Source organism: Crinia signifera, chromosome 5, assembly GCF_055691185.1.
Source record: "Crinia signifera chromosome 5, ASM5569118v1, whole genome shotgun sequence".
Classification (NCBI taxonomy): Eukaryota; Metazoa; Chordata; class Amphibia; order Anura; family Myobatrachidae; genus Crinia; species Crinia signifera.
The window spans coordinates 296,053,275-296,072,847 of NC_139221.1; the positions used below are offsets into that span (position 1 = coordinate 296,053,275).

Here is a 19,573-nt window from a genome sequence, read left to right on the forward strand (position 1 = left end):
TAGAGGGGTGAGTAGCATAGTGATGGGTATAGAGCGGTCAGTAGTGTAGTGGCAGGTATGGAGGGGTCAGTAGTGTACTGATGGGTATAGAGGGATGAGTAGTGTAGTGGCAGGTATAGAGGGGTGAGTAGCATAGTGATAGGTATAGAGGGGTTTGTAGTGTAGTGGCAGGTATAGAGGGGTCAGTAGTGTACTGTTGGGTATAGAGGGATGAGTAGTGTAGTGGCAGGTATACAGTGGCGGAAGTACCGGAGACAACGGAGTCGGTTGCCGCCGGGCGTTTGAACTTAAGGGGGCACACGACCATCTCCATTGCCTCCGGTGCCCCAGTCACTTACATCAGAAGCTCTGCAGCGACAGGACGCGGAGCGGCGGCATCGTAGGAGTTGATCGAGCAGTAGGATTCGGCAGTCAGGAGGCGGGGGCACGGTCTGAGTGACACTGCTGGCAAACTCTGCCTCCTGACAGAGAAAGTCCTGCTGTCCGTGCCCGTCTCCCGCTTGAACAACCCCAGCTCCTTCATCCGCGCTGTCACTGCTCAGGTTGAGAATGGAAGAGGGGCTGGCGGATGTGCCTCGGCGGTGACAGAGTGCTTACAGTAAGGCACACACCAGGATCACTTTTCAGTGTGTGGCTGTTTGTGTGTTTGGCTGTGTATGTGTGCGCATATGTGGCTTTGAGGGTGTGGGGAGTTTTTGTCTGTGCATATGTGGCTGTGTGTGTGTGTGCATATGTGGCTGTGTTGGTGTGTATATGAGGCTGTGTGTGTGTATATGTGGCTGTGTGTGTGTGTGTATATGAGGCTGTGTATGTGGATTTGCGTGTGTTCATATGTGGCCATGTGATCTTTAATTTGGCCAGACTGCAATGGTGTTGAAGGAAGAAGGGGCACCATTGTTATTTCGCCTCCGGGCCGCTGGTTTGAACTTACGCCACTGCAGGTATAGATACTCTAGAGTGCCATGATTCAAAAAAGTTTGAACCCTGTAGTAGAGCCCATCAGATAAATTGTATGGTACATGTGTTAGCAGTAAGATAAATTGCATGCGATTTGTCAGGTCAGGTTGATAAATTGCATGCAATATATCTTATGGGAAATAAGGGTACTTGTTTCCTAGCACGGCGCCCATCGGGTCCCATCGCATACCATTAGTTAAGGTATGCGATGGTACCCGATAGGACCCGATATTAGGGTTTTAAGAGCTTTCTGTACAATTTTACTATTGTGTCGCATCGCATGCCATTACAATGGCATGCGATGCGATGCGATGCGGTCAGACCCGATTTTACATTGTACAGCCACCCTGATGGTTGATTACTATGTTAAATGCACCCCCAGACCCGATTTTTAATTGTACAGCCACCCTGATGGGTGATTACTATGTTAAATGCACCCCCATTGTTAACGCCACCCCCACTATCAACGCCAACCCGAAGAGTGGCGAGCGCAACGAGCCCGCGAGGGGCGGCAGTACGCGTCCTCCAACCTGCATGCAATATATCTTATGGGAAATAAGGGTACTTGTTTCCTAGCACGGCGCCCATCGGGTCCCATCGCATACCATTAGTTAAGGTATGCGATGGTACCCGATATTAGGGTTTTAAGAGCTTTCTGTACAATTTTACAATCGTGTCGCATCGCGATGCGATGCGACGCAGTCAGACCCGATTTTACATTGTACAGCCACCCTGATGGTTGATTACTATGTTAAATGCACCCCCAGACCCGATTTTTAATTGTACAGCCACCCTGATGGGTGATTTCTATGTTAAATGCACCCCCAGACCCGATTTTTAATTGTACAGCCACCCTGATGGGTGATTACTATGTTAAATGCACCCCCATTGTTAACGCCACCCCCACTATCAACGCCAACCTGAAGAGTGGCGAGCGCAGCGAGCCCGCGAGGGGCGGCAGTACGCGTCCTCCAACCTTTTCATACCCTCACTATCCATGTTGGCGTGGAGTTGACTTTAGATTGTGTGGCAAGCGCAGCGAGCCACCGAGCCCGAAGCAAGGCGAGTGCAGCGAGCCCCGCGTGGGGACACGGATCACATGTGAAGTCATATGTGTCCACTCGCCACGCTTTGGGCTTGGTGACTCGCTGCGCTCTCCACACTATAGAAAATCAACTCCACGCAGATGTGGATAGTGGGGGCATGAAAAGGTCGGAGGATGCATACTGCCGCCCCTCGCGGACTTGCTGCGCTCGCCACGCTTCTGGTTGGTGTTGATAGTGGGGGTGGCGTTAACAATGGGGGTGCATTTAACATAGTAATCACCAATCAGGGTGGCTGTACAATGAAAAATCGGGTCTGGGGGTGCATTTAACATAGTAATCACCCATCAGGGTGGATGTACAATAAAAAATCGTGTCTGATCGCATGCGATGCGATCGGGTCGCATGCGATGCGATCAGATAGACCCGATGGCATAAGATTAAAATCGTGGGCGCCGTGCTAGGAAACAAGTACCAGTAACAGCTTCTTTTGTATTTTGTCCACATTCATAATTAACTGAATTCAAATGTTTTTGCAGACAGTAGAAATTAAAGTCTGTATTCTAGGCTACACAAATACCTTGGTGGGTCCATGTAATTAGATTTGTTTGTCTGATTGCAGAGAAAATGTTGAATGGGTTCTTAGCATCTTACCGTTGGATTGCTTACATACTGAAGCATAATTCTCATCACAACGTGATGTCTTCCACTGCATGTCCTCATCCATATAGACACAGGCGTATGTCTCCTTCGGTTCCTCAGGAGCCCATTTTGTGTACAGCAGCTTCCAATTATCAATCCACCTGAACTGGCTGTCAGTCTGAAACAGCATCGGACACGTTAAACAATAGCTGGAGAGGATTTTCCATTATAAGAAATGATAGATGGTAATTTACTAAACTGTAGGAATTACTGATTCATAAAACAAAGGAACGAAAAACTGTCTTCTAACTCTGTTTTACTTAGTCTAATCCCTATTTAATAAATTGACTTCCATGAATTGACAGTCCCATCTCTGGCCATTGCAGCCGACATTCGGCCCCGTTACGATGTTTAGGGGAACGCACATGCAAGCTCTTTGATGCGCATGTGCAGGTACCCTTTGCGAACAGCTTCGGTGACTTGCATAGTCGCCGAGTCACTCCCATGGATAGGGGCGGGCCAGGGGCAGGCGGTGGCGCAGAAAGGTGTCACCCATGGGAACATGTGCAGGCTGATGCCTGCCGGGGCTGGGCAGCTGACATCACAGGATGTCATCAGCCGCCCGCCCCGTCTTCAGCCAGGTACCCACAATTAAAAATAGTTCAGACTGACTTTTATATGCAAAAGCAGGAGAAATGATCTGGTGGTCGCCGTCCATCGAATGATTTCTCCTGCAGCAACGGCATGCGAGGGTATGTGCTTTCATAAAACACATTTCATTGCATGGTTGCGAGGGGAATCGGTGGTATGGGGTGGGTATTCGGCAGGACGGGTTCTCTGGCGCTTGGTAAGCTGCAATCTTCACAGGCATTTCCGTGGGGTGACCCATCTAAGTATTGCTTTTTCTTTTGTGGATTATGGTAATTATCTATCTATCTATCTATCTATCTATCTATCTATCTATCTATCTACACACACAGAATATGAGCTGTGTAGTCAGCACTCGGTAATAAAACAGAGGCAGAGGCAGAGATACCAATGTTTCAAAAAAAAATTTATTTCCTCAGGGCATGAAAAACCTTTGGAACGGCATATAAGTGCCACCATACACAGCTTTTACATTAGGTCATTACAAACAGGAAGACACCTGCTTACTGAGTGGTGGTATATGGCTTGGAGTGCTGCTACCACCATCACTCTCTCTCTCTCTCTCTCTCTCTCTCTCTCTCTCTCTCTCTATCTATCTATATATTTATTCAGTGGAGTGGTGGTACCAGCGCCAAGTGTTATCCCTATGTAGAATTGTCTATGTAGATGCCTTAAATGTCCTTTCTTCAGGAATAAGTTTGCCCAGTTCCTCTTTTTCTAGAGTGGCTGCTCCTTGTGATAAGGATCTAGAAAGAGAGTGAGATGGGTGCCTTCTGGTGCAGTATGTTAATTATAAAGATGGGTCCCTTCACCTTTAGTGGAAAAACACCCCAAATTGTACACAAGTACCGTTATTGGTGGTCTCCAAACCACTCTTAGTGTAGCTCAATTCACAATATGCCCCTGGAATACAGCTGGACAATCTGGTCCTTCTTAGGTCCACGATAACCCCAACAAGCACATATAAATGAAATGAAGGAAATCGGAATAGCGTGATATTGTAACACATAACATTTATTCATGCAAAGAGATGACAATAAATGCCCGTACAGTGTATAAAAACATAAAAGCTTATCTGGAGTGTCTGGAGTATTGGTGAGGTCAGGCCTTCATCGTCACCATAGAGCCAGAGTCCCTTCAACGCGTTTCATCCCCCGCCAAACAAGGCTTGGACTTCATCAGGAGTGACCCCCAAGAGCTCCCAAGCTCTTATTTATACTTCTCTAAATGGGTTTCTAATTGGAATTGGATTCCCGCCACTGCGATCCCCACTTCCGGTTTCCGTTTGAATGGAATGCATGACATGCCCCTTTTTGGTGCCTTTGACCCGCACATCACCTCCGGCAGTGCGGCTTCACTTCCGGCTTTTCCGGGATTGTTTTGCTTCAAACATAAGCCCCATTGATCCCATAATGAATACGGAGGACCTCGCAGTCTCCATGACACGCATGAGACTTCCGGTAGATCTGACACACATTCAGCTATCCACGGAGATACTTCTCCCTATTGCAGGCTTCCGCTGGCCAGTTTCCATGGTAACCATTTGTAATGCATTCTACAATGCGTGTTTCCCATATGTATATTCATAAAATTTGGGCATACTGTAAAATAAACATAAACATATTTTCAACAAGAGCGTTCCTAAGTCCAGTGCATTCATGGGGTTTGTAGGTCACAGTGCCCTCCCATGAAATTACTGAAACCTTTGGGTACCCTCATTATAGGCTGAACGAATTTAGGATCTTCTCACATCAGAAACAAAATCCCTTCTAATATTGAAGGGAAAGAGTACAATATATCTATACACATGACACAAGAGTGGTTGTAAAAAAAATACATATAAAAAGATACACATAAAAAAAGATATATAAAAAAAGACCGAGAGCAGTAATAAAATAAGATAACATGACAGTCTACTGTCTAAAAGGAGGATATTCTGTGACGACAGACCGCTACCGAGTCGGAGTATCATATTGTGAGATTTCACTAAAAAAATCACAATAAAAGTACATCAAAACATCACTTTTAAAAAAACATCACTTTTAAAAAAAAAAGGGGGGGGGGGGGTAGTTCTTTTCATAAAAATGGGGCCAGCTCATAATTATCATTGAGCCCATTTGGTACTAAAGAGCTATGTTCATGGATCCAGAACATTTCTCGCCTTGATAACAGGTTCTCCCTGTCCCCACCTCTGGGACCTAGGCTAACCTGTTCCAGAACTTTAAATTTCATATTCTCTACGTCGCCATTATGATATTTTGAGAAGTGCCTAGGAACTGTGTGGCTATCTGATTTATTTTTAATTCCCCTCACATGTTCCTGAATTCTTAGTTTCAATTGGCGTTTTGTTTTTCCAATATACTTCAGATTGCATGTACAGTCTAGCATGTATATAATCCAGGTACTGTTGCAATTCACCAAATTTTTTAGAGTATATTTTTTTTGGATCCATTAAAATTACTAAAGTTCCTTTATTCTGGATGTGCAAATTTGCATATATTGCACTTCGTACATTTAAAAAATCCCTTTGCTTGATCCCATGGAGTATTTGTTCCTTTTTTCCTTTGTTGAAGCATACTCGGTGCTAGGGAATCCCTTAAACTTTTTGCTTTTTTTAAAACTATATCAGGTTGTGAAGGAAGGATTTTTCTTAAAACAGGGTCTGTGTGTAAAATGCTCCAATGTCTCTTTAAAATGGTTTTGATTTCATTTTACTGTGAGTTAAAAGTGGTGATAAAATTTACTCGATCTTCACGTTGATTTTTGTTCTTATATTTAAGGAGGTCTTTTCTGTCTAGGGATCTGTTTTTTTCCTCCGCTTCTTCCAAAATTCTCTCCGGATACTCCCTTTCCATGAACCTTTTCCTGTAGAGTTTGATTTGTTCTTCAAAGTCTGAACTTTCTGTGCAGTTCCTTTTTATTCTTGAAAATTGTGAGAGTGGGGTGTTGGTCTTCCATTGTCTTTTGTGATTACTTTTAAAGTGGACGTACAAATTAGCGTCCACTTCTTTCACAAAATTCTTGGTAATAATTCTCTCACCTTCACTTGATAGTATCAAATCCAGATATTCCACATAGTCTTCGCTTACTTTGTATGTGAATGACAGATTATATTCATTCTCTTCCAGGCTAGTCATGAAAATCGCAACATCTTCTTTTGTGCCATCCCATATGATTAATATATGGTCTATGTACCTTTTATAGAGTGCTATCCTATTTAAGAAACGGTTGTTCTGATATATGTTCTTCTCCTCCCAGCTTCCCATATGCAGATTCGCAAAGCTCGGGGCAAACACCGTCCGCATGGCTGTTCCACAGATCTGTAGGTAGAACAGCTCTAGGAATTTAAAAGAATTATGACTCAAAATAAATTTCATAAGGGTACATACAAATTCTTTATGGGTGGTCTCAAGGCTCTGGTCCTTGTCCAAAAATTCTCTACATGACTCTATGCCTTTGTCATGAGCGATGGACGTATACAGTGACTGTACGTCAACAGTAGCCCATAGGAAGCCCTCTTTCCAGGTAATTCCTTCTAGTATCTGTAAAATAGCTGTGGTATCCTTAATGTATGATTTTAGATCTGGTATGTACTTTTTCAGGAAGACGATCGGTCTCCCAGGGGGATTCTCTAACCGCTTGTGGATCTTTGGGAGGAAGTAAAAGACCGGTATAACCAGATTGTTGTTTATTAAGTATTGATATTCCTCCTTACTTATAATTTATATATATATATATATATATATATATATATATATATATATATATGGCACCCCGCAGCGGGTCCCACTAAGGGAACCAGCAGCAAGGGTTAACCCCCCAGTGGAGAGGAGGTTAATCCCTCTAGCAAGGCTGATGCAGAGAGGCTGGAGGAGAGAGGTGAGAGGTGACAGGCGAGCACATGAGAAGGAGGAGGAGGGGTAGCATGCCGTGCAGGGGAAGAGAGAGCCGGGAAGTGGATGGAGGGAGGCGTGTGGTTGCGCCGAGCATGCAGTGGGGAGATATCACCGGCAGGGGAGAGAGCCCACTGAGGAGGAAGAGAGACCAGCCAGCCCCGACATCAGAGTACAGCGGGTGCAGCGTGACGTGTCCACCGGCGCGCCAACACAGAGCCCCGGCGGAAGAAGCGCAGGACAGGGACACAGGACGGAGAGAAGCGGAGTGTACAGGACCCCCACAGAGAAGAGTCAGAACAGGACGGAGCTGTTGTGGCAATAGACCGGAGACCCAGGCATCAGTGTTGGGACGGGCAGGAGCCTGCGACGTGATGCAGCCAAGCAGGTACCCCTACTGTCCACCACTGCAGCCCAGCAGACACCCCCACTGCCCACTACCCCAGGCAGAAACCCCTGTCCCCACTATCAGAGACAGGCATTTACCCCACCAGTCACCTCCTATGCGGCACTGGGAGCTTCCCCTGACCTCCCACCAGTCCCAGTCTCCTTACTAGGGGACCAGACACCCACATTTCCCCACCGCAGGAGTGGAGCATCCTGTGCCACTGGGCACAAGGGACAGTCAACTAGTAATAGGGATTGGCACCCTCAAGGAGTCCTGTGACCTTCCCATCGAGGGTGGCAAAGTTACTCACCTCACTTACACCCACGTGGAAGTTACTAAACTTATCTGTGAGGCCATGCTGCTGGCTCCATGCCAGAGGAAACAGTGCCATCTTGTGGCCAAACAAAGGGATGGTTTGCCTTTTGCTAAAAATACGTAACCCTTTCAGGGATCCGGCACAGCCGCCCCATTATCAATGGCCCCTTGCCCTAAAGGAAGAATAGGGAACTCATCCAGGCTAGTGATCCGTAGGAAGGCCTGATCTAAGCGGAACTCAGGCTATTGATCTGTAGGAAGGCCTGCTCTAAACAGAACCCAGGCTATTGATACGTAGGAAGGCCAGGTTCTTCCATTAGGAACCCTTTTCCCCCCGGGAAAATGTACATTCCTGCCTGTGCACAGGCTGAGCTCTAGACTCAGTTTCAGGACAATACTAGGGTACCGATACCATCTCTATTATTGTGTTCATGGTATACAAATAGGTAAATTGTCCTGTTAGTACCGTTGAAGGATAAAGCGTATAGTGAAGATGGTAAAATTGTTCCTATCTTTCTCTATGTGAGTGAGGGTACGCATTTTGGGGCCCTCTACTTTTATCCTTTATTTTGTATTTTTTGATCTAGAACCACTAGACATTGTACTTTTTTCATCTCCTTGACATATTTTCTCGGTCACGAGAGAACTCACTCAAAACGAATTCTTGGTGTAAGGACAAACATCATCAGGTTGCGACCTATAAAAAAGAACTACTTGCCTTCAAAAAGGAAAAGCTGGCGAAAGTGGAAGGCGACTATGAGCGGCATAACGTTTATAGATGGCTCTCTGGCAACTCCAATGAACGTGGTAAACGTGTCCCGTTCTTTAGGAGAAATAAAAATAATGGCCGCAACAAAAATCGTTTCGACACGGATTCTTCACAGGATCAGGCCAGTTCAAACAGTGATGCAGATAGGAATCCATCTAATAGAGGCCCTTTAGGGGTCCGTACCCGACGTGCAAGAATAGCCGCCGGCGATACCCTACCAGATGAGGTCAATGTCAACGCAAAAACCACAAGCAAGAGGGGCAGACCACCGACAATGAGGACAACCTAATCTTCAATCTGTCATCGTATGATTTGTCCAGCAGCAAAATGAAGCTCCTCAGTCATGGACTCTCTTTTGTGCCTAAAATCTGAACTTATTCGAAAATTAAAGATTAAAGAATTCTTCCACTCTAACCCACCTTCTATTAATCCTCCAACTGTTGATGAAATACCTACAGCCCTCAAGAAATTCTGTGCTCCATCTTCATTTGATCCCCAGACGCACAATGCAAGTATTAAAACATACTCTCGTCTGGTGGACCAGGATGTTACTTTGGCCGTGAAAAATTTAAAGCCACAGCACCCAAATTTGTCGACACAGAAACGCCAGGCAATAAGAACCCTGGCACAGAATAAAAATCTTATAATCCGTCCGGCCGACAAAGGCGGCGCAATTGTGTTGCAAGACCTTACAGATTACCATACTGAAGTGATGCGCCAATTGACTGACACCACAACGTATAAAAATTGACATACAATCCATCTGCTGAATGTTTGGATAAACTCCAGAAAGTTCTTACAATGGGTGTTGAAAATAAAATAATTTCTCAAAAAATAGCTGGTCCCAGCGTTATACACTATTCCAAAAATTCATAAATGTTTGGAATCACCTCCGGGACGACCCATTGTGTCGGCAAATGGATCACTCTTTCAACCATCAGCTACATTCTTGGATTCGCTGTTTCAACCCCTAATACAAAAAGAACCTACATTTCTATTGGACACGTCGACACTCCTTAAAGACATGGTAAACTTTACGAAACTTCCTCTTAATTGTAGTATGGCAACAATCGATGTGGTTAATTTGTATACCACTATACCTAATGAATTAGGTTTATCATCAGTACGCACCTTCCTTGAGAGCAAGAGTGATTTCGATTCCCTTAAAATTGAATTTATTTTGGCACTTCTGGAACTTATTCTTTGTAATAATTTCTTTGTGTATAATAATCAATTTTTTTTGCAGGTAAAAGGCTGTGCGATGGGATCATCGGCCGCACCAGCCTACGCCAATATTGTGATGTTTACTATCGAATTTGATTTTTTTTTTCTAAACTGAGTTCTCTAACAATATTTTTTTCTTTAAGCGTTATATTGATGACCTCTTGCTCTTCTGGGTTGGTGATACCAAAACCCTAACTGATGCCATCTCATTGTCTAACGATAGTGTCTGTCCGATCAAATTCACTTTTGAATTGAGTAATAGTAGAGTTCACTTTTTGGATGTGGATATCCAAATTATTGACCAGAGTTTTGTTACTTCAGTATATACAAAAAGTACAGATCGCAATACATTCTTACAACCTCAGATCTGTCACCCCAATAGCCTTATTAACGGGCTACCATATTCACAAATGTTGCGGGTTTTCCGCATCAATAGTGATCCAGTCACCTGTCTGACTCAACTGGATAATATGGTGGTACTTCAACTTGATAGCAGGAGCTTTTAAAGGGACATACAGCGGTCTCTTTAGCACTGCCAAAAGAACAGACCCGTATCCCTTGGGTCAACAAATTTACACAGTCAACAGACTGTGTAAAGCTTACCTGCTTCCCCCCTGTAGAGACACAGACATCCAGCACCAGAGCTCCGGAGGTAGCATTCACTCACTCACAGGCGCTACTTCCGCAGCTTTGGTGCTGGCTGTCTGTGTCTCTTCTCTCACCAGGCTCCATTTCTAACCTTCTCTCCTGTGGTGAAGAGTTTAGCATGTAGTAGCTTCCTATAGGAAGCTGCTACTGCTCATCATACACAGGACTGAAAACCCCTCCCCTTCTTGGGCTGCCAGTACGTGATGTACATTAAAGTTATTAAAATGTGTATTTTGCTCTGTACAGGCATATGAGTACATCATATATTTCTAGTAAATGCACACAAACACTAGTACAGAGCAAATCAAACTAATAACCTTCTAATATATAATGACCATTTGCAATGAGCAGTACCCAGAAAATTGCAGCCCCCTTAAGTCTAAAGGCAGGAGCCGCCGCTGCTAATTATGCTCACATCTCAAGACCTTTCTAGTGTGTGGGCACCTTTTAGAGGGGATGCAGTGTAAATCCCGGCGGTCGGGATCCCGACGCTGGAATCCCGACGCTGGAATCCCGACGCTGGAATCCCGACGCTGGAATCCCGACCGCTGAAATCCCGACCGCTGAAATCCCGACACTTTCTCCCTCCGTGGGTGTCCACGACACCCCCGGAGGGAGAATAAATTAGTGTGCCGAGCGTAGCGAGGCACCGGGCCTGCTGCGTGGTGAGCGCAGCGAGCCCGCAAGGGGGGGGGGGGCGATCCACGTCCCCCCCTTGTCGGGATTTCGGCGGTCGGGATTCCAGCGTTGGGATTCTGAACGCCGGGATCCCGACCGCCGGGATTTAATACTGAATCCTTTTAGAGAACAGGTGAACAAAGTGTGGACTCCTTAATCCTAATGGGTGCTTACAATGTTAAATGCACCCCCACGCCACTCCAACTATCAACGCCAACCCGAAGCGTGGCGAGCGCAGCACAGGGCCATGAACATGTAATCCCCCTGGGCCACAAGCATGTAACTCCCTGGCAACGAACATGTAATCCCCCATGACAACAAGCATATAACCCCCTGTGGCAATCAGCATGTACAGTAACCCTTATGTGGCAAGTAGCAAGAAACCCCCTGTGGTAAGGAGCATGAAAGCCATGGAATCAAGCAAGCAACCTCCTGGCAACGAGCATGTAACTCCTGGCAACAACATATACTTTAGGTACGCTGCAATTATGTGGCATAATAAGTGATTGGCATTATGGTGTGTGTCATAATGTGTAATGGGAATTATGGGGTGTAGTTTATTGTGTAATGGACATTAAGTTGTGTGACATTGTGTCTTATTCTAGTTCACTCTTTCTGTCAAAATCCTTCTTAGATGGACAGAACCATGTGCACTGCAGGGGGGCAGATGTTACTTGTGCAGAGAGAATTCGATTTGGTGGGGTTTTAATTCAAAGTGAGATCTATATTGCAGTGTAAAAATAAAGCCGTCAGTATTTACCCTGCACAGAAACAAAATAACTCACCCAAATCTAATTCTCTCTGCACATTTTACATCTGCTCCCCTGCAGTGCACATAGTATTGTCCATATAAGAAGGAATTTGTCAGAAAGAGTGAACTAGAATAAGGCCCATAATGTGTAATTGGCATTGCAGTGTGTAGCAAAATGCGTATTGGCCACTTTGGTGTACGGCATAATGCGCAATGCGCATTAAGATGTGCGCAATCTTGGGCCAGTGTGCATAAGGAGCTCTAGATGGCACAGTATGTAAAAGTGGCTTGACTGTGTGGTTTAATATGAATAACGGACACTACTGTGTGGAGTACTATTATGTGGCCACGCCCCTTCCCTATGAAGCCTTCGGCAAATATAGTGTGCCGACTTTAGCGAAGCACCGTGCCTGAAGCATGGCGAGCACACGTTTCAGTGTCGGAATTTGGGACAAAAAAAAGTGAAAAACCCCATGTCGACCTTGTGACTGTCGACCTTCCCCATGTCGACCTCCCTGCATGTTTACCTTCAGTCATGTTGACCTAGGGTGTCGACCTAATGCTTGACCTAGACCAGTGGTTCCCAACCCTGGTCCTCAAGTACCCCCAACAGTGCACGTTTTCCAGGTCTCACAGAATCAGTGAAATAATTAGCTCCACCTGTGGATCTTTTAAAATGTGCCTGAATAATGAGTGCACCTGCTGGGTGACCTGGAAACCGTGCACTGTTGGGGGTACTTGAGGACCAGGGTTGGGAACCACTGACCTAGACCATCCATCCAGTAGTCCAGCTTCTGGGTTGACTACTGCATGGATGGTCTTTAAGCTGCAATGTCCTGATGACAATCCTGTTTGGATTAAAACACCATCGACATATATTTATTGTGGTACTATCTGCCATTTATTTGCTTGCAGTCACCTGTGAATAAACCCATGTTCATATGCAACTTTATGATTTGGCGAATACCCGTTAATCATATTATTCTCTCTCTTTCTAAAATCTGGAGTGTTTGCACTCTTCAACGTGGTTATTCTAGAGCAGTGCTCAATATGTGCCTCACCAAAGCAAAACAAAGATATTCACAGGTTGATCCTGTTGCAGCAGGCAGAATGGTTTACACAAGCACTTTTGATACTCTGGCTCACACCAGAAAGAACTCTTTAACCATTTCCATGGATCCCGCTCTAGCGGATATCAGTATGAAACCACCACCATATGCCTACAGATGTGGTCAGAATCTTTAGGATCTCCTGATACGTCCTGTGCTTCAAACCCTTTGGGACGTAGATGCCTTTGCTCAGAAATGGATGCTACAGATGCAGACTGCACCATGTGTAGATCATTACTAATTGGTCCAACTTCTGCTCATCCACAAAGTGGCAAGAAAAATCTATACAAGACACATCTACATTGCACTATGGACCACGTGATTTACTCTCTGCTGGGACCCTGCAGTTTATATTACACGGGGATGACGACACACAGTTTAATGGTCACAGTATTGCAAGTCTACAATACATGCTGATTGATCATGTTCATCAAAATAGTTGAATAATAAAACATATCTTCAATATATAACAAGTCACTCAGTTTTCTTACTTAAATGAGCTACAGGAAACATTAGAAATAACGGGTGAGATTTAATAGGATGAGATTTTCAGAAAGTGAGAGATTTGGTGAGAAATCTCCAGTTTTTTTAAAGCGGCAATCATTTACACTTCAAAATCAAACTGGTTTAGCAGTGTAAATGATTGCCGCTTTAAAAAAACTGGAGATTTCTTACCAAATCTCTCACTTTCTGAATCTCTCATCCTATTAAATCTCACCCATAATATATATGGGATCCGGATGATAGGTTGATATTTTGTTTATTTTGTTTATTACACACTCACACACGCACACTGTTTCTCACTCGCTCTGTCTCTTTGGTAAAAATAAACATTAATTTCTATTGGTGCCCATGCACGGTACAATTTTTCATCGCACAGCTCAAAAAGTATGTGCTGCAAATACTTTCTGTACTAGATCTCATCTCATCTCATTGCAAGACCGATGCAATTTGATGAGATGCCATATTGTATACAATATTGTATACAATAATTGTACCATGTATGTACACTTATGTCTCAATATTATTGCTATTATTCTCTGCACAAAAAAAAAATCTATATACTGTACAAACCATGTTACTGTTGAGGCCGATCCAAAAAGGTTCCTTATATTTATTTAAATGGACCATGAGAAAAGCTGCAGTGTACTCATCTAAGACGCTGACCAGCTCAGCACCTGAGGCCTTGCACCTCCACCGTGCTTCATCCCACTTCATCTTGGTTAGAACAATGGTATAGTTGGAGTCACCATACTGATAAATGTTTGATGGGGAAACAGTAGTAGGGACATGGGGTAGTGTGGGATCTAAAACAGTAAAAGGAAACAAGCAAATGAGTTCAAGAAACAGCAGCAACCAAATAAAACTTGTCTGAAGAATAATATTATGTTGGTTATATTGTTTTCCTATTTCAAACATGAGAAATGCGATCGTATTCAGGACTCACACTTTACAACCGTTTCCACACTAATCAGAAAATGAATTGCTGTTATCATCATGCATGAATTTCTGGCTTATCAGGTAGTGGAATGATTTACGCCACACACAAAAGCATATATATATATATATATATATATATATATATATATATATATATATATATATATATATATATATATATATATATATCTCCCCTGGGGGAAAACAGCACTCACCAGACTTGTGTTAAATGATGTCATCAAGGTAAATGTCCAAGTTTAATGGTGCACAGTAAGGCCTGCCGATGTTTCAGTCCCTCAAGGCAGCAACAGGGTGCATAAGGTATCAAGGTATGGGAAAGGGAACTTTCTTGTTTTTTGTCTGTTTTTGGTATAATTTGTGTCTTCATAGCTATTGTGTGTTACCACCCATTATTCAATATTGTGTATCTACTATGTCACAAACAACTCCTGTGTGCTTTGATGACAACCTGTTGCATGCAGCTGAAAATCAGTTTATTTCATTAACAGATGATGATGCTGAAAAAAAATAATTTTGATCATATTGAATTTCACAAATTACCCTCAGAGAAGCCAGTAGACTTATACCATAATATCTTGAGATTGCGTAGAAGACAGATAGAATTAACTGAACATGGACAATTTTTGTTCTAATATCACAGGTCTAAAAAAATTCCTTTCAGGTTCCGCGTGACAAACATCCCCACCATTGGGAGAACTTATGCAGTGTTCTGCAGTAAATGGTTTGGGGTGTTAAAGAAATGCTCACTCGACCTTATCCTCCTTGCCATTGAGTAGGTGGGTCTAGAGCTAGCCAAAATTTGTGAGGAAATTAAGGTCTTTGAATCAATTAGTATTGACACCCTTAAGAAAGAGACTGATGAAAACTGTATTGATAAACTCCAGACACAACTAGATTCTTTAAAAAGAAAACTTGATTTCATTTAAAAGAAAAAAAATGAAAACATCATTACAAACATCAAGACTATCAGTAGACCAGGCCAAGACCAAGATATCATCTGGACTCTAGGTCCTCACAGTCAGCGTCTGATACAGACAGTGCTCCACTTCCCCCTATTGTATTTTTTAGGCCAGAGAGGGGGTGGCTGCGGAAGGGGCGGGAATATAGACCGCCACTGTGGAGAGGCGGCCACAAAATACAAAGGAAGGAGGTGACCCAATTAATATTTAATCTCTCTGATCATCAACTGACCGAAGGAGAAAGGTCATTGTTATCTTTTGGCCTTACATTTGTACCATCTGCCCAACACAACGACTTCAACTTCGCCATCGATCATTAAGTTTGGTCGGAAGATGCGTTTAAGAGAGTTCTTTTTGAACAAAACCATGACTGATGAGGGCAGTAGTGGTTTTAACATGCTTACCAAGTGTCATGAACCTGACTTGGTTCACAGGTATTTCCTGAGGTTTCCATGCCTGTTTGTTTCCTAGCTGCTGCTGTTGCAGCTGCTCTGCATTTTCAGTGATTAAAACACCAGTGAAGCTCCCTGAGTTCAGCAACAGTCACATGATTCCAGGTAACTCAAGGCATACTTCCTGGTTCTGTCTGCTGCTGCAAGCTGCAGACAATCAGCAATCACCTGGAGGAATATAAGCCAGCTTCCCAGAGTCCTCCTTGTCTTGAACAATTGCTAATCTGTTCCCAGTGTTTCCTGTGTCAGAGAGGTTCCCAAGACTCCGAGATCTCCAGGCTTCCCTGTGTCTCAAACTCCAGCATTCACCTGCACCTGCGATACCTACCTGGTTCTTACCACCTCCAGAAGACTCCTGCGATTCCATCCCTGCAGTAGAGTAGCCGGTGCAAACATCATTTGGCTTTTCAGCCCATCAGTGACTTTTCCATCTAGTCCTGAAAACTGCCGACAGACTCTGTCGACTCCGGGGTTGACTACTCCCTGCTGCTCTCATAGTGACTACATCATCTGTCGTATACTTCCAGCAAGTACCCCGGGGGCCTTCCCTCATCTGTCGACACCACGGTCGACATCTCACGTCGACATCCCCAGCAAATTCCCAGATTGCCCTTCCCTCATTGAGCACAGCCGGGAACACAAAATACTCCTGCGCTGACAGTTTGTTCAAGACCGATGGACTCGGCTCAAGACCCAAGCGTGGGACCAGCGGTTCTCCAAAATGTTACCGCCCGAATTGAGACCCAAGAAACCATTCAACAACAGGTGATAAAATATCTTCAAGAGGTGTCCAGTCGATTGGATACAATGCAGCAGTCATTGTCAACTCATGTGTCGACTGTCCAAAATTTTTTACCACCCGCTGCTCATTCCAGTCTGCAATTGCCGGTACCAAGCAAGTACGACGGTGATTCCAAGACCTGCAGGGGATTCATTAATCAGTGTCAAATTCAATTCGAACTGTTACCCCACAACTTCCCCACAGCTAGAATCAAGATTGCATATATTGTCTCATTGCTTTCCGGATCTGCCCTCGAGTGGGTATCACCGCTGTGGGAGAAGTCTGATCCTCTCCTTGCAGACTATGACAAGTTTATCCAGACTTTTCGCCATATATTTGATAGACCAGGTCGCCCAGCCTCTGCTTCCACAGATATCCTTCGGGTCAAACAGGGATCTCGGCCCATGGGGCAATATGTGGTCCACTTTCAGACTTTGGCATCCGAGTTACTGTGGAACAATGAAGCCTTGACAGCTGCGTTCTGGTTAGGAGTATCAGATCGCATCAAGGATGAGCTGGCAACCCGGGATCTTCCAGATCGGTTGGAAGACCTTATCTCCCAATGTGTCAAGATTGATTTACGCCTCCGTGAGAGGGGTCTAGAGAAACAAAAGAAGTTAATTCCCAGAGATATTCCTGAATCACGTTCTGTGTCTCCTGACCGTGAAGAACCCATGCAAATTGGTAGATCACGCCTGACTCCTGATGAACGTACCCGCAGGCAGCGCAATAGATTGTGTATATACTGTGCTGCTTCCAATCATTTCATTGATGCCTGTCCTGAGCGTTCGAGAAAACACCAAGGCCTGACCTACAATGGAGAAGTTAGGTTAGGTCAACTGGTGAAATCTCCTCACGATAATGACTTTGTCCTTTCAGTGTCCCTCGAGACTCCAGCCGGACCCATACCCAGTTCTGCCCTAGCAGATTCCGGGTCAGCTGGAAACTTCATCTCTTATGACCTTGTCTCCAAATTGAAAATTCCTCTGGTACCCATATCTCCGCCTATCTCTGTTACCGCGATGGATGGCAGCAAGATTCCTGGCAGTGAGGTTCATTTCCGTACTGAACCTGTCCTTTTAAAAGTTGGTACTTTGCATCAAGAGTTAATAAAATTCTTTGTGATTCCCAAAGCATCCTATGACATTGTGCTGGGGCTTCCATGGCTCCGACTCCATAACCCCAGTATCAACTGGTCCACTTTACAGTTGGAACATTGGAGTCCATATTGTCATCAGCATTGTACTGTTCTGGCGCTGCCAACCGGTTCCACGAATGTCGCACCATTTCCGGGTCGGCCTGACACCTACAGGGACCTTATGGATAAGCATGCTGCCGATACCCTGCCACCACCTCAGGAGTGGGATTGCTCCATCAATTTGCGCCCAGGGAAAATTCCTCCTAAAGGCCGTACCTACCCGGTATCAGTCCCTAAGAATCAGGCCATGCCATCTGGTAATAGAAAGAATCTTCAAAAGAGATTCGTCCGACCTTCTTATCCTCCTGCTGGTATAGGTGTTTGCCCTGCAAAGAAAAAAGGTGGTCTCCGATCTTGTATTGATTCCAGAGACGTAGAATCCCATCGCTCTCCAGTAAAAGAGGTTCCACGTCAGCTCAGACAAAAAAAGCCCTATGATAGTATTATGTGCCGTTCTGGTACTCTGAGTGTAAAAACTGATGTCCTATCTTGCTCCATGAAGGAAGACTACCCCATTCCTGATTCCATCGCATTTGCTCCTACGCAAGTATCTCCTACATCTCCTTCTGGTAAGACATTTGTGCCCCCTGAGCTCCGCCCAAGACAGTTGTCAGGGGTTCATAAATCTTTGTTCCCCGGGCGTCCCGGTGCCCAAAACACCCTCGAAACTCTGCAACGCTCCGATGGATGGCCACAGATCAGAGAAGATATCAAAGAATGTGTGACATTCTGTCCAGAGTGTATACAGCATAAAATTCCTTTCCAGGGAGGTCCTATTCTCCACGACCATGTTTTTCTCCAGGAAGATGCCCCAATACATTCAGTTTCCAGCATTGATGGATGGTCCACCTGTTCCGAAGATGGAGACTGAGAAGGTCTGTGAAAAACTCACTTGGGAGTTCTTAGCTCTCCTACCAAATTCATTGGAATGTTCGGAGTCCACCCCTAAAAGGGGGGGGGGGTACTGTCATGAACCTGACTTGGTTCACAGGTATTTCCTGAGGTTTCCATGCCTGTTTGTTTCCTAGCTGCTGCAGCTGCTCTGCATTTTCAGTGATTAAAACACCAGTGAAGCTCCCTGAGTTCAGCACCAGTCACATGATTCCAGGTAACTCAAGGCATACTTCCTGGTTCTGTCTGCTGCTGCAAGCTGCAGACAATCAGCAATCACCTGGAGGAATATAAGCCAGCTTCCCAGAGTCCTCCTTGTCTTGAACAATTGCTAATCTGTTCTCAGTGTTTCCTGTGTCAGAGAGGTTCCCAAGACTCCGAGATCTCCAGGCTTCCCTGTGTCTCAAACTCCAGCATTCACCTGCACCTGCGATACCTACCTGGTTCTTACCACCTCCAGAAGACTCCTGCGATTCCATCCCTGCAGTAGAGTAGCCGGTGCAAACATATTTGGCTTTTCAGCCCATCAGTGACTTTTCCATCTAGTCCTGAAAACTGCCGACAGACTCTGTCGACTCCGGGGTTGACTACTCCCTGCTGCTCTCATAGTGACTACATCATCTGTCCTATACTTCCAGCAAGTACCCCGGGGGCCTTCCCTCATCTGTCGACACCACGGTCGACATCTCACGTCGACATCCCCAGCAAATTCCCAGATTGCACTTCCCTCATTGAGCTCTCCAAGTTCAAGTGTCATCACCCCAGC

General features: G+C 44.8%; 1 protein-coding gene across 1 annotated transcript in view; it reads right to left on the reverse strand.

Annotated features, from left to right (window-relative positions):
• The window catches only part of LOC146081224 (macrophage mannose receptor 1-like), a 351,156-nt gene that overhangs the window by 34,110 nt on the left and 297,473 nt on the right, over positions 1-19,573 (reverse strand). Inside the window, exons 24-25 of the mRNA XM_083189329.1 lie at positions 14,140-14,372; positions 2,655-2,820 (exon numbers count right to left, since the gene is read on the reverse strand). Of these exons, the coding sequence (XP_083045455.1) occupies positions 2,655-2,820; positions 14,140-14,372 (399 nt within the window). The remainder of the gene's footprint in view (positions 1-2,654; positions 2,821-14,139; positions 14,373-19,573) is intronic.